This window comes from Malania oleifera, chromosome 1 (genome assembly GCF_029873635.1).
Source record: "Malania oleifera isolate guangnan ecotype guangnan chromosome 1, ASM2987363v1, whole genome shotgun sequence".
Lineage (NCBI taxonomy): Eukaryota > Viridiplantae > Streptophyta > Magnoliopsida > Santalales > Ximeniaceae > Malania > Malania oleifera.
This window is the reverse complement of record NC_080417.1, coordinates 135,081,838-135,107,520: the sequence shown is the minus strand read 5'-3', so window position 1 is coordinate 135,107,520 and position 25,683 is coordinate 135,081,838. Positions and strand designations below refer to the sequence as shown.

Sequence of the window (25,683 nt, the reverse complement as noted above, 5' to 3'; positions counted from 1 at the left end):
CTCAAAGGTCGGGTTGGCCGAATGTCTAACTGATGCACGGAAGTCATGTCCGCATTTCGGACTTTACCTGATCAGCGAAACCTAGGGGGAGGACGCTAATCCATAGGTTTGGTGCCGCACCAGGGGGTCTGAAAGACTTGTTGGTGGTTGGAGTTCCTATGTAATAAAAAAAAAAAAAAAGTAAATAATAACAAGCAAGGTGCCACTTTTTTTTTTCAATAACCACAAGCAAAGTACCATTCAGTCGTTCTGATATCATTTTTAAACCGTCAATTCAAATCATTAATTTGAGAAGTTAAGCTAATTTGCTTCCCGGTAGGTTTGTTTGCTAGCCTTTATACAAAATTATGAGCCACAAAACCTTCCCATGTGAAATTAAAAAAATTAGGATGTCTAATCTCTACTTAACACTTATGTGAATGACGTCTCTCTTCACTACTTCGCCAATTAAGTGAAAATAGATTAAAAAACATGTATAATAAATATTTAATCCATCTTGTGATATCCTTGATGCTAGTATTTATTAATATCCTTACCCTTTTTTATTCTTATATTTAATAAAATTTTAGAATATATATGACTACATACTTATTTCTAACACCTATAAGGAACGTTATAGTGACACATCAATATAAGGAAGACAATAGTACAGTTAATTTTCTTGTTAAAGAAATAGAAATAGAAAACAATGTAATTTACGAAAAATAACACCATCTACCACGTTATCTGAAAGGTATTTTTCGGATGGATAGGTGGAGTCTCACTTCTGTTCGTCATTAGTTCAACCCTCGAGTTTTTGTTTGGTGAATTTTGATTTGTTTATGGTTGTTTTTGTGTCTCTATCTTCTTTGTTAGTTTTGTTGTCCTAATTTAGTTAGTTGTTGGTGTTATTTTTAGGAGGATTTTATTTTATTTTTCTATAATTTCCCTTTTACTTATCTTGTAACGTGGTATTCCTCCGTTAAAAGTAAAGGTTTATTAATAAATAAATGGAGGTTCCGCCCTCTTTTAATATTTAGAAAGGAAAAAAAAAAAAAACATCTATAGTTTTTATAATCTATTTTATTCGTACATGCAATCAGAACAGTTTAAATTTTTTTCAACCAAAAAAAATTGTTCTATAATTTATAGTTTTTATAATCTATTTTATTCGTACATGCAATAAGAACTGATTTTAAGTGTAGCCCCTCATTTTATAAATAAACCCAACATTCAACTTGGATTTCTCCATATGCCAACCAAAATTTCTTTCGGGGACTTATTTTTTCTAAAATTTATTTTTTCATGTTTGAATATAAAGTGAAAAAAGAAAAAAAAAAACGCATAACAATATAATAATTAAAATATCAATTTCATATATTATTAGTATTTAATTTTTTTTAATTTTTTATTATATTAAAATAATTTTTTATTTTGATAGTATTTGATGTACAAGAGAAAATAATCAAAAAAAAAAATTCATTATAAAATCCTTGATCCAAACACGAAAAATATAACTTTGATAATGGCATTCAAGAACGCAAATGCACACTACTAAACGAGAGTACGGTTCGTCCACTTGTTATCAAATGAACACTCTAATTATAATCTGAATCAGTTTAGCTCATGATAAATGGATAATAATAGTTCAAAATTTTGTGGCTTTTAGGTGCTTCGATATCGAACTATTATTATCCATTTATTTGTTTTTACCAGTCCAGTGAATCCACGACCCATCCCTACACCATTCCCCTTCTTACCCTGTCTGGACAGTTGAATCCCAGAGCTCCATGAAAGTTTGATGGTCAAACTCTTGAGGCGTGCCTCAATTGCCAAAGAAAAATGTAAGCATAAAAAGAAAGAAATAAGGAGCGTGGGAAGACCCCAGTAGATGGAGATGGCAAAAATTTGTATGAAATTTTATTAGGAATTAAAATATTTACAACGGGAGAAAAAAAAAAAAAAGAATAATATATTGACAGTTTCCAAACAAGAATTTGAGCCATTTCTATCTTCGGATGTACACAGGCATGCCCAATGTGCTCCTTCCCTTTGATCTGATGACTAAAATGAAATAGGAAAGAACGAAAGAATTAATAAATCCTTGCCCAAAGGATATATTCAATTCGAAAAAATGTTGTCTCTTTTACCGACAACGACTTTCCGGTGATGCCTCGAACCAGATCTCCTGTCTCCTCTTCCACGTTTTGAAGGATTTTTCCTCCCTGGAACCCTTCCAGTGACATTCCCAGTACCTACAACTGATGATGGCTTCTCAATTGATCGAGGAGAAACGGATGCCCGAGCTGCAGGTCTCATGTGCTCCAATAGCTCTCTATGGTATGCCTGCATTTCAAAAATCATTGAGGAATAATACACACGAACAAAAAAATGAAGCCATTTAACTTTGACAACAGGGGAGAGAGAGAGAGAGAGAGAGAGAGAGAGAGAGAGAGGTGTTTTATAATTTCAGCTTTCTTAAAACACACAACAAAATACAAAAAACAACTAAATAAAATGTATTTCAACATTTCTTATCCAAACACCACCATCCACACTTATGGAGGACAGGCATGGTGGCTTGATAGCTCTACCCTATGGCACTCCCATAATAGAGGACCTCAGAGCACCTTGACGAATGAAGCTCACATTGCCTAAAGCATGCCACTTTCAACTCCCTGGGGCTAGGAAACTTGACGAGCAAGCATGAGCAGGTTGGAAGAAACAGAACTCGCAACACCAGGGGCAAGAAACAGCACACACAAAGGGTTGAGAAAGAGAACATGTTTCTTTTAATTCATAAGAAAGAGGAAACATATTAACAGAGCATGTTATACACATAAAGGTTTCTTAAGATGGTGAAGAAAGATCTAATAGATCTTAAACTGGTAGAGGAAAATGCCATCAATCGTGTGAATTGACAGAAAACTGTTGTTGCATACATGGACTATACACAATCCCTCAAACACCATCTGCCTTGTAGAACAGTGCATAATACAGGTTTTCTACCATGCCGACCTCCATAATTCAGCAAACATCCCTTCGAAGAACGCACAGACAGGACCAGGACCAAACTGTTAATATTAATTTTTACCAGAAATTTTAGGAGTATCAAAATAAGGGGACTTCAGTTTTCATTTTGATTGACTTGAGTTCCGATAGAAACTAGTCCACCCCCCACCCCAAAGTTTGGTTTGCGAGAAGACAGTGACGGAATTAGAGTGGGAATGAAATCGAGACTAGAACGGAATCAATGTCGGAATACCATTACTGTGTTAGATACTTGCACAGAATGACTATAGAAATGGAATGAAAGATAATATATTTTCCAAAAATGTCCTTTTAAAATCAAAATTTTAATTTTGATTACTGCATTTCTATTTTTTAAAAATAAATAAATAAACAAATTTCAGCTATGGAAGTTGCCCCCATAAGCAACCTTGCCAGACATGCTTAATTGGTTCCCACTGGAAATAATAAAGTAAAAGGAGAGAAGAAGAATGAGGAACTGAAGTTGCAGCAGCGAGGATTCACGGAGGCAAGCCATGGAGCTGCAGCAGCAAGTCATTCAGTGCTCATGATTTATCCAATTCTCATCAAACCGAGAGTTCTGCAATATATAACAAGTATGTCAAGCACCACAGGCATGTCTCTGTCCATGGCTTTGGTGTCACGGTTTGACCATTTTCACACTGTTGTGAAAGGGCCGTGCGGCGCTAACTAAAGCACTCTTGTTTAACTAGCCAACCTATCGTTTACCAACATTCATCCACGAAACACTTTCATTAGCATTCAATCAAATGGCAACGGAAACAGTAAACATTCATGAAAACAACGGCAAGCAAGCAGTAAACATTGAATCTATGCAATTCATTAACACCACCTCCGTTGACATCGTGTGTTTAGCGAGGGAGGCAAGTAGGCTAAACACGTTGACAATAGCTAATAAGTTTTATAATGACTGATGAACACTCACCCTCCCCCTGAAGAGCTTTCTAAGCCATTTCCACTCTAGCACTAGGAAACATCAAAGTGACCGAAGAGTCATACTGCCTTATTTGGCATACAAAGAACTACTAGCAGAAAATAACCCTACACTAGTATTTACATGATGGAAACTCATCTCAAGCACACGAGATAAGCAGTCACAGGCAAGCATAATGCCTGAACAAGCTTAGCTCGTGACATTCTCCCCCACTTATGCGGTCGACGTCCTCATAGACTTTGGCGGTAGGTACACTTTAAGTTTGTCCACGAACAATTGAATATCTTTCGCAGAAATCCAGCTAATTTCTTTGTCATCAAGGCATTTCCACTTCACTAGAAACTTCTGCCGCTTCTTCCTTGAGGATACGAACTTTCTGTCTGCAAGGATCTCTTCAACTTCACGTCTATCAGGTTGCACTGTCTTCAACTCTGCTCTGTTTGACTAACTTCTGCTCAGGTCATTGGTGTTGGCGTTGAACGGCTTGAGGCAGCTGACATAAAACTGCGGTCTTCACCCCTGATCTGCCCACTTCTTCATCTACTTAGAAGCTTTCTCCAGATAGGCTCGGGCAAACTCTACATTCTGTCTCCATTCTCTAGTGAAGATGTACGCCCTGGGACTCTTTCATCTGTACGGCTCGCCCACTATGTGAGGTAACAGCGGCAACTGGCCTATAACAAGCTCAAAAGGGCTCTTGTTGGTTGTTGAGCTCTTTTGGGCATTGCCACAGAACGGAGCCACATCAAGTAGTTGCACCCCATTCTTTTGGTTGTCATTGACAAAATGGCACAAGTACTCTTTCAGTAGCTCTCTGAATCTCTTCATCTGTCCGTCTATATATCGGTGATAACTCGAAGAGATGTCAAGATGTGACCTAGATATCCTGAAAAATTCTGTCAAGAAGTTGTCAGAGAAAATTAAGTCTCAGTCACAAAAAATAACTTGGGGAACACCCCAATGTCTCACAACAGTCACAAGGAACAATTGTGTTGTCTCCTCTACCGAACAGTACTTTGGTGCGGTCTTGAAAGTACCATACTTCTTCTGCTCTCCCTTGTCTTGTTGGCAAGCGAGACAAGTTCTAGTATAAATAACCACATCATCCCGTGTATGCGGCCAACAATACCTCCCCAGTAGTCCTGTCATTGGAGTCATTCTCCGCAAATACCCTTCAACGAACTTCCTGTAATATTTAGTAAGGCCAAGAAAAGAACGCAACTCCTTTAATGTCGTGGGGATCTTCCATTCTTGAATCATCCTTACCTTCTCCATACCCCTCCGGATACGACCTTATTCAACTACATGACCAAGGAATTTGTTGCTCCGCTGAGCGAAAGAGCACTTCTCTTTCTCCACATCCAGACTGTTTCCCCATAACCTGTCGAACACGTTCCGTAGATGCTCTTCATGTTTTCTCCAAAACAACACTGATGCTCCCAACGGTGTTTTCGAAGGGCGAACACATCCCGCTTCTAATTCATCAAGCTATTTCCCCAACTCTACTATCTCTAGAGACGCCATCCGACATGGCCGTTTAGCAGGTGGTTTCACTCCTAATATCAACTCGATCTCTTGCTCCAAAGTCCGTCGTGAAGGCAAATTGTGAGGCAACTTATCCGGCAACACCTCCTTGTACTCATCCAACACCGCTTGGATGATCGTAGGCTCCAGCTCTTGGCCTACTTCTTTGTCTACCACCACCGTGACTAGACGTGTCTGCTCACCCTGACCCAATTCCTCATTGAGTTGTATGGCTGAAAGGGACTTCCCGTTGTCTTCTTTCATTGCAACGACTTGCATCATGCACGAGTGATCTCCCACAAGACACAGGGAACCAGCCGAAGACATCAACACTACCCTCATCCCCCTTAAGAACTTCATTCCTAGAATAACTAGAAAGTCATCCAATGGCACCGCTGTGAAATTCGCATGACCTTCCCACTGTCCAAGCTTCACAGTCACTTGTTTGGCTACTCCCAAAGTAGGCTAGGCTACAAAGTTAACTGCTTTCATGCATCCTGTATCCTTCTCTAAGGATAAGTTGAGTCTCCATGCTTCCAACTGCGAAACAAAATTATGAGCAGCCCCCATATTCACCATAGCGCAGGTACTCTTCCCATTTATCCTCAAGTCCACAAACATTAACCCTCTTGCTCATGTAACTTTGGGTGCTTTTGCCTACTTTTCCAATGCTCTCACCAGCCGCACTGAACCTACCCTTGAGGGGCATCATCCTCTTCCTCCTTGCTTTCCACCACTTTTCCCAAAGTGGAAGCTTGTAAGGCATTGAGTAATCCTTTGTGTTGATACTCACTCACTCTGTGAGATCCATCACACAAGTAGTACGAAATTTTACTCTTCCCCTTTCCATTGGGTGTGTTGAACCCTTGAGACGACAAAGTTTCCTTTGAAGTTGATGATTTAGAGTCAGCTCCCCCACTCTTGGGTTTGTCTTTCTTGAAAGACTTTCCACTGTTTCCCTCTCCGCCAAACCGTTTGGACGAAGCGGTATCATCACCAACGTAGTCAGTCAAGCGTTCTGCAGCAGCTTGTGCAGTTGACAAGTCTTGAACCCTTTGCCTATGAAGTTCTATTCTTGCCCACGGTTTCATCCCCTCTAGAAAATAGAACAACTTGTTCTTCTCTGACATATCCTGAATATCCAACATCAAAGTAAAAAATTGTTTCACATATTCCCTGATCGACCCCGTATGTTTGAGATCTCTTAGTTTTCTCCTTGCATTATACTCAACATTCTCAGGAAAGAATTAGGCTTTGAGCTCTCTCTTTAAGTCTGCCCAACTATCGATTACACGGCTTCCATTTTCAATTTCTCTGTACTTGGTACGCCACCACAATTTGACATCACCAAGTACATAGTCGCAGTATCCACCTTTGCCTGTTTTGAAACCATCCTCACAGCACGAAAGTACTGCTCCACATCAAACAAGAAGTTCTCTAACTCCTTGGCATCTTAGGCACCCCCATACGTCCTGGGTTCTGGTACCTTGGTCTTGCTAACTCTCGGAGTATTGGAGTTCCCCATAACAAGAACCATCAGATTCACCTTTGCATCCAGATCAGCCATCTGCGACTGCAAAGTTTCAATTGTGTGGCAAAAGTCCTCTGACATGTCGCCTATCAAACCTGCTTGATGTTTTTGTGATCCCATCACTTCATCAACAAGTTCTCTCATTTGGGCCACCTCCGCGGCCACAGTATTGGTTGTTGCCTCAACCTGTGCTTCTAGCACGTTGATCCTCTCAGCATTGTTTGGTGCCATGGTCACTTACCAAAGCTTTCCAAATCCCAAAATGAAGGCAATCGAATTCATGTAGCAACCTTGGGCTTTGATACCACGTGTCACGGTCCGACTATTTTCACACCGTTGTGAAAGAGCCGTGCGGCGCTAGCTAAAGCACTCTTATTTAACTAGCCAGCCTATCGTTTACCAACATTCATCCACGAAAAACTTTCATTAGCATTCAATCAAATGGCAGCGGAAACAGTAAGCATTTATGAAAGCAGTGGCAAGCAAGCAGTAAACATTGAATTTACGCAATTCATTAACAACACCTCCGTTGACATCGTGTGTTTAGCGAGGGAGGCAAGTAGGCTAAACACGTTGACAATAGCTAGTGAGTTTTGCAATGACTGATGAACACTCACCCGCCCCCTAAAGAGCTTTCTAGGTCATTCCCACTCTAGCACTAGGAAACATCAAAGTGACCGAGGAGTCATACTGCCTTATTTGGCATACAAAGACACTACTAGCAGAAAATAACCCTACACTAGTATTTACATGATGGAAACCCATCGCAAGCACACGAAATAAGCGGTCACAAGCAAGCATAATGTCCTGAACAAGCTTAACTCGTGACACTTTGGCATGGTAGGTGTTCTGCACCTCTTGAAGTGTACACACCCCCCCCCCCCCCCCCCGGCCAAAAAAAAAATAAACGTATTTTGGGAGAGAGACCTAAAATTTGGTTTCCGCCGAAAATAATGGGAGTGGTTGGGGAGAGAAGAAGAAGAAGAATGAAGACCTGAAGCTGCGGCGATGGCTCATGGCAGCACTGGAGCAGCAGCAAATAGTCCTTTAGTGCACAACCAGTGCTCATGACCATGGTTTTAGTCCTTTCAGATGGGTACAAGTTTTTGGGAGGAGGCAGGGAAGGAGATGGGAGGGTGTTATGGGAAATTTATTGGATTCCGTGGAATGAGGTTTCCAGCCCATTCGGGTGGAATTGCAATTCCACCGTTCGTAGGAATTGTATACCGACTGGAATACGATTCCGCCCTTGATTCTGCAAACTAAACGCAAGAATACGATTCCATTCCTGAAATTTAATTCCATTCCAAGGCTAGTTTCACAAACCAAATGAGAGGGTAGTGGTTTGCCTATAAGGTCAACTCCACTAGTGTACAAATTTGTAATTTTTTGCCATTTAGTGTCTATTTGTACATTTCGTGGTTTCATTAAACCAATCATTAGATTTAATTCTTATCATTTTTCTTTTTCCTTTTCTTTTGTTGGTTTTTTTTTTGTTTTTTTTTCTTCTTTTTTTTTTTGGGGGGGGGGGGGTGGGTTTGTTGCTACAAGGACTTGATCCTAAGATACCACATTCCCCATCCAGCCCTTCTACAACCTAGCCTGGACTCCAGGTACTCCCTTATCTTTCACACGCTTAGGGGCTGGGCTGTTTGGGATTACTATCAAAAACTATAGAAACAAAAATTGAAAGCCAGAAACAGAAAATAAAATCTAAAAACTAGCAAAGGCTTGTTTGGCTAATATTTTCAAAACCTAAACAAACGAAAAAAAGCTCATGCTCAATTTTGTCCTCAAATCAAAAAACACTTAACAAACAGGCTGCTGGTTTTTGGTTTTTAGTTTCTGCTTTGGTTTTTAGTTTTTGTTTTAATACATTTTGACAACAATACCAAAAACCCCTAAAGATATGACTAAAATAACAAAAATGTAAAATATAATTTTAAATTTATTATAATAAAAAAATTATTAATTATTTTATTTAAATATTATAATTTTTAAACTTTCTTTTATTGCTCCAAGAGCAATCCTGAACATGACAATTGAAAAATTACAAAAGTGATCTGTTGAACAACTTTTACTATTTTTCAAATTTTTAGAAATTTGACGGATATTATTATTCGATGATATTTTAAATTCATATAGTCGTTTTATTTTAATTTTGGTTTAAAGTTTTATATAGAATGAATGATTTAATCCATAAGATCAAAATTCTGGATATTAAAGTACTGGAGAAATAGGTTGCCACAACAACCAAAAACTATAAAAACCTGGTTTTCAGCTATTTCAAAACCAAAAATAAGAACAAAAAAGACAACATAAACAAACCCATTGTAAACAGAAAACAGTTGACAAAAGTGATATCAAACAGTACCTTCATTTTCACGAGGCAGAAAATAATTCTGTTTCAGGTTCCCGGAAACAAAGTCCAACTATAATATATCTAAAAAGTAACAGATAGAAATAAATCAAAGCTGAAGCATGAAGTGGCAAGATGAAACCCAATCCAACAAATCAGGGACCCCAGTTATTTTTTGACTCACTGCATACAGGATAATTGCAATATTATCAATCAATTATCAATGGCACCCTCCCATTTGCCTTGGCTAGTTGGCTTAGCACTCAAACTCAAGAAGATATTGGCAGCCAAGCAATGTGGGACAATGAATGGTACAGCAACAAAAGTGAAAAATAAGAATTACTGGGAAAATCAGTAGTTTGAAAACACCCATGCAACAAAACTAAGATTTTTGCTCAGAAAACTAGAAGATGCATGACCTAGTAAAACATTTCTTGATAGTTCCAAAAGGCAGAAGATAAGTTTAATCTCCCAAAGAAACTATTATCTTTAAAAACTACAAACATAGTGAACAATCCCAAATATTCTTCATCAAACTAAGAAATTTTATATATAACTATAATTAAGATTTAAAACCTTTTTATTTACAGCTCCAAAGAAAAGCCATCACTTTATATCAAAAGTAAAAGGAAACAAAGGATAGAGTAAGCAAACAATGATGAGAATATACTTTCCCAAGTTTCTCAGGCAACATATCATCTAGGATTCAGTAAAATTTCCAATGACAAAAAGAAAAAGAGAAACAAAAACTCAAACACAGTGCAATATACATATTATTACCTGAATTACAAAACTACGCCTTTCACAGTCCATGAACATGCTGACATTCCAGTTAACTTTGGACATAATTTTATCCCGCACAGTGGAAAAGCTTAGCTGATCTCTAGCAGTAAAACGATCTACTTCATTGAACCACAAACAGGTGAACAGGTTCGTAATGGGAATGTGTTCCCGTATAATTACGCAACCTTCAGGAACATCTGCAGAAACCAATTCATAAAGTAAAATAGCTTCAAATATGCAGGCGACAAAAGAAGGCCAAAATGTAGCACATAACAAACATATCCATACACGCCTACCACTTGTTATAGGAAGTTTGGCCTCAGAATACCGTGTCAAACCCTCTTTTCTATAGAAGTCAATCTGGTAATCAATGGAGGAATTGTCATATTTCCCTGCAGCTTTATTTGCTTCAGCTTCTACAAACACATCAAAACGTCTATAGTGTCTTGAGATTGCAAAACTAGCATTTTGTCGCCACAAAAACCTGGGGAAAAAAAAAAAGACAATTTAAGCATTCATCCACCTTTTTCAGTGACAGAACTGAAGGATGGAGGTTGCTAAGAGGTTCATATATAAACTGTATATCAGATCCTAATCGTGCCTTGGGTGTGTGACACGTGCATAATCACAAAATTGATTTTAGCATACTTTGAACTACCCAAAATGTCAGGTTCTTGTGTACATCAAAGGGAATCAGCACATAGGAACTAATTGGTCACCAAATTCCTGAACACACTTGGAATATCTTTACATGATATCATGCAATTTAAACCAACAAGTGCGCAAAGCAAAGTTGATAAGAACAGAGACAAAAGCAAAGCCTTCGAATATCAAACATCACTTGGTTTGCTATCTATTTCATGCCTATCTTTCCCAATCCCAATTTGATGGTGAAAAGGCTTCAAGACATTCAAAGTACTTTCTCAAGTGGCAGCAAGGGAGATAAGTTCAACTAGCACTTGCTTACCCTTCCCATGCAAAAGGAGAGGTTGGAATTCAAAAGCCTTAAGCTCCACAAAGCAAGGCATTACCTGATAAATGATTATGGACGGTTTTGTTAAAAAAGAACACAGAGGAGACGGGTTGAGGAACAATTACAATTCTAGGCAAGAGTAGCATGGAGTACCATTGTGGAAGCATATTAGAAAGGGTAGGATTTGGAAGTGTGCTACCATTGCAGTTATGTGGTGTGCTAAGCAGGGCACTACTGTAGGAATTTTATTCTTCAAGGGAGATATGACTTCTCCGGCCTCTGTTAGGAGCAGATTGACTTTTCTGGTTTCACATTGGTGCTCAGCATTTGGGGCATTCAAAGGAGTGCCTTCGGTTGATATGAAAATAGATCGGAGTGTTAAGTTTTCTAATTCTCTTCACTATTTGTTTGTTTTTAGAAGGATATTTCTCCTCATTAATTTGATTGTACTCTTAACTGTTTCTTTCTAACCATAAATAAAATTCTTCATTATTAAAAAAATATTAGGGGGGGGTTGGCAGGATCTTTTAAGGTGGGGAATAATGCTCCTATCTTTTTATGACAAGGCTTGTGTGCAGAAACTCCTCTCTCAAGAAGCCATTCCCTTCTCCTTTCTACATGGCATCTAATGGTGTAACATCCTCCTTAATCAGTAATTAGGGGTGAGAAGAAGCAAGTGGATTGGGCCCTAAACTTAAAGTAATATCATGAAGCTTTTTTGATTTTTTGCAGTTTAGTGCACTTGGAAGAGGAAGACAATTTGGCCTTCTCTCCTTGGGAAGCAGCATGTGAGAAAATTCTAACCAAAGCAACTTGATAAAAAGAAGGGTTTCCATGGCCAATACATGCCTTCTTTGCAAGAACCATGTCTTGAATTTACACAAAATTGTATTCAAATTTCCACTGAAATTTCCACTTTTTACCACCCCTGAAATCAAATGGCAATAAACTTCCATTTGACAAAATTCCCATCAAAATTTCTACAGATCTGAAATTTATCAAAATCTTGAAGTTTCAGAAAAATTTATCAAAATTTTAATGAGTGAAATTATACATTGGTCCCAATACAATTAAGTGAAATTTATTCTAGCCCTTGTTTTTTCCATTAGTATAATTACGGACTTAATAGCTATTGTTTTTATTCAAGCAAAGTTTTCATCTAAAACAATTTAACAGTTTTCTATGAATTGAAAGATGATAACTAAGGGAAGGCTCATCAGTCCTAGGGATTTGTTGTGCTCCAAAAAACATTGGTTATCCAAAAATAAATAAATATAATTTTTGAAATTATTTTATGCTAACCATGCATCATTTTAAAACTTAAATCCACAGTCATAATCACTTTCTTGCATGCACCTGCGATTTTTTTTTTTAAGACTAAGCTCCTAACAACTAATCATGATATTACGTGTCATACGAGATTCAGTAACATCGCTAGGCTTAATTAGGTGACAAATATAATTGCATAAAATCAGTAAGTACAAGTCTTTAATTGGATTAACTAAAAGTAAAGTAACTAAAATCAGTTATTTAAAAGGGGTTCCTGAGGCATGCCTTGATGCACTTTGAGGCTGAAATGTCCACAGGCATAGTGTAAAAGCCGAAGTCTCAAAAGGCATACGCATTTTGAAGTTGGGTGCACGCATCAGCCAAAAAGAATAAAACTCACATTTCATGCCTCAACAGAGGAGGCATACGTATTTCAGAAACCCCTTTGTGCAAGTTACAAAGAAGCAGCCTCCTCTACTCTCCTTCCCTCAGTTGATCTTCTCCAATGAGACAACTCCAACACAACAACAGGGCTGTCATCTCGCACAACCTGCCTCAATTGTTGTCCAACCTTAAATCTTCTCCAAATCTGTGGTTTCTATTCTCAGGTGCTCTCTTTCCCACGTCAAGGACCTAATTCCAATCTTTGACGCTCAACTACTTCAGATTTTCGCCAATCTTCACACTAAAAGACTCTCTTCGCAGATGGCTTCTCTCACTTCAGCAAGCCAAATGACAAAGAAATTTCTACTGGATTCCACTTGGAGTTATGTGTATGAAAGAGAGAGAGAGAGAGAGAGAGCTGACTGATCAACACTCTTTTAACCAGAGAGGCAATGGCTGAAATAAGATATTCAAGCTTTGGGATGGGCACATACCAAAGATACTAATGATCCTGATCAGACAGATAAAGTGTCTTTGATACATTATTCGCAATAATCAGATTTCCGTCAAGAGATAATCAAAGGTTCCATGTGTGCTCAAAGGCGAAAAACGGTCATTTGGGAACTATTTCAAACAAATGTAAATTCCCCACTTTTTTTGGACAAAAACAAAATAGGTAAACTCTCTTTTGAAATCTCCATACTAATGAAACTACTTTTTAGAAATTGGTTGGGGAAAGAGGCAGACTTCAAAATTTTGGATTATACAAAAGAAGAGACAAAAGAAAGGGGAAAACAAAGGGGGGAGGGAAAAAGAGAAGAGAAAGCACGAATAGAAATAGTAGAAACCCCATTGATAATAACACAATCAATTCTTAGAAAATATATTCTATTACCTTCATTGATAATAGCTAAAAATATCGGCTGTATGTTATTATTTCAATTTCCCGTAATTCATGGGCAAATATGAGGTCGTGAAGAATGATTTAATAGCTCTTAAGCTAGCAGAGGAAAATGCTCTTAACTGGGTAAATTGGCAGAAAAGGATTCACATACCCCACCTAGTGGGACTTAAAGCTTGTTGTTGTTGTTGTTGCTGTATAGCACAAACATTATAGTTATAGAAAGAAGAGGCTGATATGATTTTCAGCAGATGCCATTTAAACCTTGCAGAACAGGGACATATGACGATTTGTGCTTGCTATGCATATATTACTGCACAAGCTCCAAAAGACGATAATCAGAGTGTAAACATGTGTGTTTTAGCATTTGTTTTAGTTTTGAAACTGTTTCAGAATTCACAGGTTTGAAACTCTGCTGTGTACATTTGGTCCCCAAAAAAAAATTCCAAATAAAATAAATGCAACATGGACAGCATTTTACTCAGCAAAGAGATTGGTCAATTCAGATCTTACACACATTCATGCCATAATCTGGTAAAAAAAAACATTTAAACAAACATGAATAAAGAACTTTTGGAAAAAAAAAATTGAAATATCAAGAGCATTTTTTCCAAGCTGAAAAAAATTAAAGGAAAAACTTAGTAGCACAAAGTGAATCCATTGAAGGCCCTTATGATATAAATTAAGATTGTCCATGATCAACAGCAATTCTATGATTTCGCACTTGTTGAAAGGCCCTCTTGCTACCTCCCCCCTATTTTCTTTTCAACAATATATCATATTGAAAGAAAATCTAAGCATATGGTTTAAAAAATAATAAAGATATTTCTCCATAAGGTGATGCAGTGGGCACATGCAAATTCAACAACATACACCAGCAAATATTCTTGGAACATATAAATGAGAATGTCCCACATCTTCCTGCTAGGATATAAACATATACAAAGATATATGATGATGAAAGGATGCACAACAACTTAATAGATCTGCACAACACTTACAATTTTCACTGATTATCTATAAGCATTCAGGAAGTACCCTCACCAACAGAATAAGTATCATGATCAAGCCTGGAATTTCTACTTTATTAATGCTAGATTTCTACATGCCTATTGCATGAAAAAGCTGTTATAGAATACGAGACATACCTCTCAAGAATTTGATAAGGATCCACAACAAGTTGAAGCTTTCCATCAATCCATATTGAATATCGGATATTGGGAAAGATTCTATGTAGTAGAAGCTTTGGAACCTGCCATATATATATTCTGGTTCATTTATAGCTCTAGATACCACAAAATGTTTGCTATAACAAAAGTACTAAAATTCATATTTTATGCAAAATTTGATAACATGAACCCCACTAATTGCATAAAACTAAATTAATAGCGCCACTTTTTTAGTTAATGAGATCCACACTGTCTAGCACTTGTACTAGTATCAGAAAGAATAGTTGGCGAGGCCTTTTTTGCTCCCAAAAAACCACCCAACTTTCATTCTGACTACTATATAAAGAAGATAGCTATAAATTCATGGAGAAACAAGCAGCCACATTGCTAATACAGAAATGGGTTTACACCAATTCGGATGTTATTTTAGCTCCTTCAGATTTGCAATTCAGATTTATCGATTCAGATTTGCAATCCAGATTTACCAATTCGGATTCGCAAGAATGAGTAACTTTTATAAACAAATGTGTTTCTACTTTTTTACTTCCCAAAAGGCTCTATACTTGTTATTTTTTGTTTCAACAGACGTCTTTTCACCAAAGCCAGCATTTTTGCCAAAAGAGAAAAGATCTGACTTTCAAGAAAATTCACAACTTTAGCAATTAAACCTTTTTCAAAATAAACCCAAGATTTTACAAATTAAACCCTTTCAATATTAACCCATGATTTTACAAATAAAGCCTTCATCTTGACACAATATGAAATCTAAATTGTTACAAAACAAAATTTTTACACATGGATAAGACCTCAATTGTATAATGAATATTCCATCAACCTTATTTTCACATCTTGAGGAGGCCTGATTCTCACTGCCATGTGTGTATGAGTGAGATAAAAAGAGACAAAGGGGTGAGGCGGAGGAGGAGGAAGTCACCAAATATTAAGTGCAAAAAAAGAGTTCTTTCCATGAGATAAGATATTCAAATATTTAGAAAGATAATGTAGAAATATATATTACCAAAGACCCCTTGGCCTCTGTTCTATCTGTGTCTTAAAATACCTTCAAATGTTCTTTAACAAGTTTTCAACAAAGGACTGGAAACAGAATAATAAAAAATATTGCACTTAACTGGTAATAACCACCCAGTCACATTTGTAATGTTTAAAAACACCCATAACTACTCACTTCTAAAAAATAAAATATAATTATTTCTTCTATTGCTTCGTGTTTTTATATTACTCATTTCTAAAAGATAAAATAAAATTATTCTTGATATTGCTTATGATCAGTTCAGCTCCCTTTTTGGCTCAACTTCTCCTTTAAAGTAAAAGTTGGGCATAACGCATTTGGTAAACAGCTTTTTCATCTTTTAAAAAGCCATTTTTAGCATTTTTGGGGAACTTTTAAAAGTTACGGATTGGAAGCTTTTAAAAACTAAAAGCTAGCTTTTTAATAAGAAAAAAAATGTATTAACATCCATCCAAAAGGGTAAAATACGGGGAGAACAAGATGTTCTCCAAAGAACAAAAGTAGACAAAAGAAAACAAGAAAGAAGCAATCATGCAGCCTCCCAATCCCTAACCAGAGCAGGCCACTGCACACCCCCAAAAATTCAAAGGAACCGTCCCAAAAAGAGGACAAGTACACTGCTCCATCCCACACCAAACAAGGAGAGGTACTACAATTATTGAAAATTTTCCCATTCCTCTCAATCCCATAAGGTCCAAAAAATAGCAATATTTATGTTCTGCTAAAGAACTCCTCCCTTCCTACTTGTCTAAACCCCAATATCTCACCACCAGGAAATCACCCACCATCCATGGAGACACCCAAGCTTCACCAAAACATGAAAAGAGAGCACTCCAGATATGAGATGCTACCTTGCAATGAAAGACAAGGTGAGCATTTGTTTCAGTGGACTCGCACACATCACACATGTCAGGGTTGAGGACCTTGAAGGGCCTTTTAATATGTAACCACGTGTGCTAATCCTTCTCAGAGTCATCGTCTCCAAACTTTGGAAAGAACCTTAGCCTTCCAAATGATGCGGCTGCAAGGGAAAAGGACTGGGAGAAGCAGATTTACACAGGTCAAGGGAGAAAGATTTAGTAGAAAAGAGGCCTGGAGAATCACCCTCTCAAATCCTTTCATCTCTCATATTGATCAAAAGAACAAACCAATTCAAAGAAGTAAATAAGATGGACAGCTCATCAACCTCTCTTTCACTGAGATTCCTAGCAAAAAATAAAGAAAAGGGAGTCTCAGGAAAGAGAGCCCCGCCCAGAAGAGAAAAAGAAGTGTGAAAGGCAGAAAGTCTGAACAACTCTAACCCACCCAAACATCCTCCTAGAACCGAATTGTCCTTCCCAACTTTGAAACGGGTGACAAAATACAAGCAACATGGGACCTGACCTTCCATGGGTGTCCTTAGTTTTTTCAGATATTACAAAATTATCAAGGCATTTTTATTATGTTTCCAAAAATATGTATCTATTTTAGTCGTTTTACATATTTTGAGGCACCTGACAACCACTTTACCAAACACTCAGAATCAGATTTTTCTAACAGCTTATTTCTCATAAGGGAGCCAAACAATTCTCGCTCCTTTTTTTTTAAGTTCTCTTCTAATAGTTGGTTTTTTTGGGGGGGCCTAAGCCTTTGTCTGTTATACATGCATATGCATAAACCTCTACTAAGAAAGAAGTGAACACATAGAAGGGATGTATGTGTACCAATGATTTGAAGCTTAGAATTTCTTCAATATAGTCATGCTTTTGTTTTTTAGACTTCAGCTCTTCATTTTATGATTCTCCTTTTCATACTCAAGTTTTAAGGTAGAACATCAAGTAATCCATTCATTTTGAAACACAGGTTTTTTAGCTTTCTCCTAAAGGAAAGACAAGGGAAATATAACGGGCATCAAAAAATAACTGGATGCATGCTCAAAACCAAAAAAAAAGTACGGGTTCCACTAACATGAACAACCATCCAAAATAAAGTCAAAAAGAAGAAACAAATCAGCCGAAACAAAGAATATCAACCTTTCCGTTGCGTCTTGCATCATTATAAGGAATATTGTGGACAACAACAATTCTCCACAATCCAATCATCTTACTGCCGTCCCAGGCACTAGAATTCTTCATATATGCTTCTGTCTCTTCATCAATAAACATATAAAATGGAACATTTTCCCTTGCTGCTTCACTGATATTCTTGGGCTGTTGTATTATGTCATAGTTCCCTGCAAAGAATGCAATCATGAGAAAGGGCTAAAAACATGCATATAAGCATGAAATTTTCGAGCAGTTCTCAGCATAAGAAATCTGTGGTACCAAATATGGCTGATGCAACAACAACATCATGAAACTGCTCCAACTCAGTGAGATCTTCTTCAGCAATGTCAAACCCCGTCTGGTGACCAGGTCTGTTTCCTTTGACAAACCTGATTTTAAAAAAAAAAAAAATAATAATAATAATAATAATAATAATAATAATAATAATAATCAAAAAACTTATCCCACGATGACAACTAGAAAAAAAGAAGTGCACTCCAAAGAAAAATCACTGGAAATTTGTCAAAGAAAATCAGAATCTGAGGATAAGAACACTACAAAATACTTTCAATAAATCTAACAAGTAGATAATAAAATACAAAGGAAGAATTAACCCTACCCACAATGCACCATCATTGACTCTTTTACATCAAAAGACTCATTCCTTTGCTTTAGAGAAGGATATCCACCAAAGTCAGAGCCTCCATGCGATTCAGTTTTAATTGGGTTTTCCTCATGAAAATAATTCAAATTACGAAGAACAGGAGATATTTGTGGAGAGCTTGGCATACTAGCTATAGCTTCTTTGACAGGAAGGTAACAAACAGGACATGCTGGAAAAGAAAATGAGCAAGAAAAAATCAACTGCATTGCTATTCTGTGTACATTAAATGATCATCATTGTTGTTAAATACGGGCTAAAGATATATACTCCAAGGGTTCTAAAATGATTAGCATTTAATCATTAATGTTTCCCTCATATGGACCCGTATCTGTGATATGTGAAGACTAAAAAAACAAACCATACTTACGCCGTGGTCCAATCCTTTTTCCACCAGATGGAGGAGGAGGAGGAAAGGCAAAATTTGCGCACTGATGAGAAATCACAGGAGGATGAGGCTGGGCTTTATTCCCACCAAATTCCGTTGCAGTCACCAGTACAGATGGATTACCCTTCTGGTTATCTTCTTTTACAGGAAAATGTAAAGTCACAGGAAAACTTGATCCATTATACTCATAAGGCCTTATATTTTGGAGACGTTGAGCAATGGTTGAACCAGAACTTCCTGGTGCATCTTGATATAGGGAACATGCCACAATGCAGATAAGTTATCCCCTCAAATATATCAAAAGGCAACAAATAACCAACAGTAAAGAATGATCGCAGCCCACAAAGCAAGGAAACAAAACCTAGCTTTGATGTACATGAGATGTAGACAAGATGCAAAAGGTCAATTAATCAGTTCACATGTTAAACATTTTAAAAAGACGAAAATATTGAACAATCTGGCAATCCAAGCATTCAGACTATTGTACAGTGAAAAGATAAATGACAGATTACAATGTCCAGGTGAAAGCCAATGCTTCAATAATTAAACCATTCAATCAAGTCTTTACTTCTCCTGCATTAAAATCAACAAACAGGTTTGCATTTTTCGGGAGCAACAACTATACAAGGAAAATCAATGCCTTACAACAATAGCAGAAAAGAATAATTCTGTTAGGATTTCAAAAATGAAAATTTTGCATCTATTCCTGACATCACAATCAGGGTAAATTAAACAAAAATACATGAAAAAACACACAAGAAAAGTTAATAAGAAAAGGAGTGGAAAGGCAGGGATAGAGGACCAAACCTTTATCTACTGTAAAGAAGCTCGCCACAAACATTAAAAGAGCAAAGACAACCAAAACAAGCATTCCAATTCTCCTTCGACCTAAATATCTGCAAATGAGTGGCAGTAACCTTTCCTTCTCTCTTGAACTAGAAAGGAGCAGCTTTGAAGGCTTGCGCACAAGAATTGCGGTTGATTGGGCCCGCAAGGCACCATTATATGTTTGTAGCTGCAATGATCCATAACTCCCTGTACGTAAACCCAATGCCCCTCCAGTCATGGTACCTCTGAACCCAAGAGTTCACCTATCATCTCCTTTTCCCCTTAAAAGCCCTCATTCACAAAAACCACAATTTCTTCACACTGCTAAATTGATGATTCAGTGATTCCTCCAACAACGGAAAAAAAAATGCAATACACCAAACCTAGCAGCAATCTAATTTCCAGAATTAAACCCACCGTCCAAGTACAGTAAAATCACAAATATACGATATCAACGTCATATACACCCAAACGCATCAACAAACCACTCCCCAAAGCTAGCCACCGCTCAAATTGGCATTTTTCTGGAAGATGTTCTCTCAAAATCCAATGCAATCCGATTCACTGTTTCAAATCAAACGCCACAATCGCTCCACAAATAAACAACTAATATTGCTTCACATTAAACACAATCCACGCCAAAAGGTCAATTTTTTTCACCAGTGAGTGGAAATAAGTATCATTTCCCACAACGACACCAATCACAATCCACCATCCAATCAGCATTCATAGATCGAAAAAACCAATTACAAAGCAGAATCACGTCAGAAAACAAAATCCACTTCGAAGCCCAAACAAAAAAATAACTCGTATAATTTTCAGAGATGATCAAACCTTCATGAATTTCAAAATCGAAACATCCTTCATTAAGCGCCCAATCAGAGATGGATGGCTCACGTGTGCATATACGCCCTCCAATGTCCAGGCGCAAATTCAAATTCTAGGGTTTCCATCTACAAATCTAGAAATTTTGCGAATAGTCACGGTGGTTTGCTGCCCCCTTTTTTCTGAATTGTTAATGTTATTATGGAAGTACGTGACAATGCCCCCTCTTTTATTAAGGTAAGGTGACAGACATACCGAATATGTAGCGGCTGCTAACGCGCGCATGATGTGCATCTGTTGTATTTTCCTATGTTGGGATGATTATTATATGTGAAATTTGAATCTTTTTTTATTTGGAAAGCATGTAATTGATGGTTTCCCAAAATAGTTTATTCCTGTACAAAATCCGAGAAAAATTATCAATAAGGAAAATAACAAGTCAATTTTGTTATTCTACAAATATTAATACCCAAGCCCCCATGGGTATGGCACAATGAAAAGGCATCAGCACGTAAGAATGAGCATTAGGGGTTCAATTCCAGGTAGATACACTCACGGAGTCATCGGTACTTGTGAATTGTGAGAATTTACTGCGGAGACCATGGATGGTGAGAGTTTTCTGTGAGCCAGCGGAGACCATGAATGGTAATGGAGATGTGTCTCGGGGGTCGGGTTGGTCGAACGTCTAACTGATGCACGGAAGCCGTGTCAACATTTCGGACTTTACCTGATCAGCGAGACCTAGGGGAAAGACGTTGATCTGTAAGTTTGGTGCAGCACCAGGGGATCCGAAGGGCTTGTTGGTGGCTGGAGTTTCTATATAATCAAAATATATATATATATATATATATAAAATATTAATACCCAATAAGGATGATTCCTGATTTTAATCTCGTAAAACTTTTTTCGTTTGACAAAAGAACGATATTGATGTTGGTTGTGATTATTACATTTGGCATGAACGTTATTTAATACTAGCCATGGGCATGCCATAGTGTATGCTCTACGGCTTTTCATTTTTTAAAATTTTTAAATAATTATTAAAAATAATAAAAATTTAAATAGTATAAGGATATTTTGAGATAATTATAGATAGTTATATGGCCTTTTTGAAATAATTATGAGTAGTTATGAGGATAAATTTGACATAATCATAAGGGTATTTTAGAAGAATTGTGAATAGTTAAATGAGTATTTTGGAATAATCATTACCAGATATAAGGATAAATTTGACATTTTCTTAAGATGACACCAAATAGGGGAATCCCCTTTAAAATAGTCAATGTGTAGATTATAGGCAAAAATCTAGATTGACAAATATCATAAACTTTTGCTCATATGAACAACCCTCTCATAATCTCACATTGAATATGTGATGCATGGAACCGAGTCATATGAAGGGATTTAAATTTTAACATTCTTATAAGGTGCTTTTTTATGAATAGAGATTAAAAGATTTAATGGGAAAAATGAACAATAAATTACCAAAATTGGGTTGATATAGTTACAAAAACACATGTATTCCGTCGCTAAGGAATTTCATTTTTAAATAATCATAAAATTATTTATTTCACATATTATATTCTTTTACTACATAAAATATAGATACAAGGATATTTTAAAATTTTTAAAAAACAATTTATCGCAATGTACTGGAGAAAGATCCAAAATAGTGAATGAATAATAATATTGAAAATTTGATGGAGTCACCACTAACCTATTATTCACCTAAGTACGGTTAGATCACCTAATTACTACTCATTGATTGGTCTCTAAACTAATCCTAGGTCAAGAAACCAGTAGTCTCAATTTGCATTTACCAATTCGGATTGGCAATTAAGATCTACCAATTCAAATTCGCAAGAAAGAGTAACTTTTATAAACAAATGTATTTCTACTTTTTTACTTCCCAAAAGGCTCTATGCCTGTCATTTTTTGTTTCAACATACGTCTTTGCACCAAAGCCAGTATTTTTGCCATAAGAGAGAATATCTGACTTTCAAAAAAAATTCACGACTTTAGCAATTAAACTTTTTCAAAATAAACCTATGATTTTACAAATTAAACCCTTTCAATTTTGTTAAATTCGGAGAAAAGATAATTTTTCTCTATTGATTCTCGTATATTACAAGGATTACAAGGGTATATTTATACATGAGAGAATTGAAAAAATGGAAAGTATATAATGCTCTAAATGGAAAGTGTTTATTTCTCTAATACTCCCCCTCAAGTTGGAGCATGGAGATCCTTAATACCCAACTTGCGTGATAAGTCGTGGAAATGTTCACGACCCAAAGTTTTGGTAAAGATATTAGCAAGTTGACTGTGGGTAGAAATATGCTTAGTGAAGAAGAGGCCAGCACGTAACTTTTCACGAACAATATGACAATCGATTTCAATATGTTTGGTACGTTCGTGGAAAACAGGATTCTGGGTAATGTGAAAAGTCACTTGGTTGTCATAATATAAGAGCATAGGCTAGGAATGTGATACGCTAAGATCATTTAAAAGAGTTTTGAGCCATGTAAGTTCACAGGTAGTGGAAGCAAGTGTCCGGTACTCAACTTCGGCGAAAGAGCGAGAGACTTTAGTTTGTTTCTTAGTGCGCCAGAAAATTAGACTAGTGCCCAGCTGAATGAAAAAACTAGTGGAGCGGCGAGTGATGGGACAACTAGCTCAATCCAAATTAGAATAGGCTGAGACTTAAAGAGTATTGGCAGTAGGAAAAAATAAGTTTTGGCCTGAAGATGCCTTAATGCATCGAAGAACATGTATAGCAGCATCATAATGTGGTTGTCTAGGCTGGTACATAAATTAACTGAAAATGTTGACTGGAAATACAATGTCGGGGCGAGTGATGGTGAGATATAAGAAACGCCCAACGAGTAGCCGAAACGAGCTTGGATCGGAGAGAAAGTCACCATCAGTATTATTGAGGAAGAGATTTTGTTCCAGGGGAAAGTGTGCAGGATAAGCGCCAAGATGACCGCTATCAATAAGGATGTCAAGAGCATATTTCCGTTGATTAAGAAATATGTCAGTTGGAGAACAAGCAACTTCGAGGCTAAGGAAATATTTTAGTTTGCCAAGATCCTTAAGTTTGAATTTTTGAGCAAGCATGACCTTGAAAGTGCTAATATCGGAGATGTCATTGCCTACCATGAGAATGTCATTAACATAAACAAGTATAAGAGTAAAAGATTGACCCCGAGAGCGGGTGAAGAGAGAGTGATCGGCCTGAGATTGGGTGAAACTCTCAGCAAGTAAAACAAAAGATAATTTAGAGAACCAATTGCTAGAGGCTTGCTTAAGGCCATAAAGTGATTTCTGAAGACGACAAACACTAGTCTCCCTCCTGTTTGCAATAACCCAATGGAGGGTTCATATAAATGATGGGGATCAACAATCCCCAAACATAACATTCGCTGAGATGGTGTCACGTGGATACATTTGCTGGGATAAAGGCAATTGTGCACCTTTACCAAAAAAAATGCATAACTTCATCTACAGAGGCCCAAATAATCCAATTCCAATTGGGCTGGAAAGAAGACTCCCATACCTTTCTTTGGGTATAGGGAAACACATGAAGTTCAAATTGTGCATGAGTTGACAGCCCAATAATAGTAGTCATTCGTCCAGAAATTCTGCATCACATGGACAGTTGTACACCTTCACAAAATATGTCATAACTTTCTCTAAAAAAGTTCAAATGGAGTGGTTCAAAGTGTGTTGTAAAGAAGACTTCCATATCTTTAATTTGGTATATGGTAGGTGAGCTAATTCAAAGTATTGAACATCTGGAAGGCCGAAGAATGAGACTATTTGTTTTGAAATTTCTACATTTTTGACTTTTTGGTTTCACTTTATCATTTTCCATTCAAAGTTTTGTTATATTTATTTACCCATGATTAGAGGGTTGTTCCAACATCTCTATATATAGCTAGGCATGTAAGTTATTAGGGACATCAAGTATTTTGAATTGAATCAAGAGTAATTGTCTTGTGCTTAAGCTTTAAGCTTGTTCCCTCTTTGTAAGTGAGTGGTGAGAGACCACATCCCTTCTCCTTTGGAGATTGAGTGGTGAGAGGTCACGAAATTATCATTCTCCATTCTCCATATTACCATTCCAGCAGTTGTTGTGTGAGATTATTACTTCAAAAATCAAGCGGATCAATCACAACCCCAAGTAGCGCCAAAAATCATCATTTAGGATATTAAGCAAGGTTCGAGTGTGTTGTGTTCATCATTCCGAATAATTTCAGTAAGCTCATTTCCAACACTTCCAAAATACACCCTAGAAAGTCAATATAATATTCATCTTCTAGTAGCCTTTTCAAAATATCTATTGTATGTCTTTGAACAATCTCTGCAGACAAACTTTTCAAAGTCAAGAAGATTTTCATACTTGAATGCTTGATTGTGTCATATTCTAAGGATATATAATTTGCATGTTTAAGCTTAATTCTAAGGCTTGAATCTACCATCTTTCAAGTGATTATCTTATCCTACTTGATTAGGTCCTTAAGGACAAGTCTACATGATTCTTATAACTTTTTGAATTTTCCACAACCTATAGTTTTCGCATATAATTTATATTGTTCATTGTGGTTAATTAAATTCTCATCTTAAAGTGTATCTAGTGTGTGCACATTTGTGAGAGAGTATTTAGTAGGGCTAGGGTTCCTAGAATTGTCCTACATCAATAAACTTCCTCATCGAGGTCACCATGGAGAAAAAACGTTATTGACGTCCAATAGAAAGAGATGCCAATTCCGAACTGCAGCCACTGTAAGAACACACCTAACAGTAATGAGTTTAGCAACAGGAGCAAAAGTGTCATGATAATCCAAACCTTCTACTTGAGTGTATCCCTTGGCCACCAAGTGATCTTTATGTCACTCTATGGATCTATCAGCCTAAATTTTTGTTTTGAACACCCATTTACAACCAATTGGTTTTTTTCCAGGTGGAAGGTGTTGAAGAACCCATGTATGATTGGTTTCTAAAGCTTGGATTTCAAAAGCCATGGCATTACGCCAATGTGGGTGTAACACAACTTGAGAATATGAG

The 25,683-nt window shown here is 37.0% G+C and overlaps 1 protein-coding gene across 2 annotated transcripts; it reads right to left on the bottom strand.

Annotated features, from left to right (window-relative positions):
* Nucleotides 1–1,877: 1,877 nt before the first annotated feature.
* On the bottom strand, nucleotides 1,878–20,875 carry LOC131165883 (probable hexosyltransferase MUCI70). 2 transcript variants are annotated; one of them, XM_058124030.1, is made up of 9 exons: nucleotides 19,768–20,875; nucleotides 18,943–19,206; nucleotides 18,531–18,744; nucleotides 18,191–18,300; nucleotides 17,900–18,099; nucleotides 14,837–14,940; nucleotides 10,458–10,645; nucleotides 10,159–10,358; nucleotides 1,878–2,325 (listed from the first exon to the last, which is right to left on the bottom strand). In XM_058124030.1, exons 1-9 carry the CDS (start codon nucleotides 20,024–20,026, stop codon nucleotides 2,101–2,103), a joined length of 1,764 nt encoding a protein of 587 aa, XP_057980013.1. In that variant the 5' UTR covers nucleotides 20,027–20,875; the 3' UTR covers nucleotides 1,878–2,100. The 2 variants fall into 2 exon arrangements, with proteins under 2 accessions (XP_057980013.1, XP_057980021.1); XM_058124038.1 differs by having other exon boundaries at nucleotides 18,943–19,197.
* Nucleotides 20,876–25,683: the final 4,808 nt, after the last annotated feature.

What these genes read in the sequence shown, in the direction of transcription:
- LOC131165883 (XM_058124030.1), bottom strand. Translation starts at nt 20,026, where the DNA reads ATGACTGGAGGGGCATTGGGTTTACGTACAGGGAGTTATGGATCATTG. An exon ending in TCAATGATGGTGCATTGTGG is followed by an intron (nt 18,301 to 18,530) that starts GTAGGGTTAATT and finishes TTTTAAAATCAG; the next exon opens with GTTTGTCAAAGGAAACAGAC. An exon ending in CCTTATCAAATTCTTGAGAG is followed by an intron (nt 10,646 to 14,836) that starts GTATGTCTCGTA and finishes TTTTTTCCCCAG; the next exon opens with GTTTTTGTGGCGACAAAATG.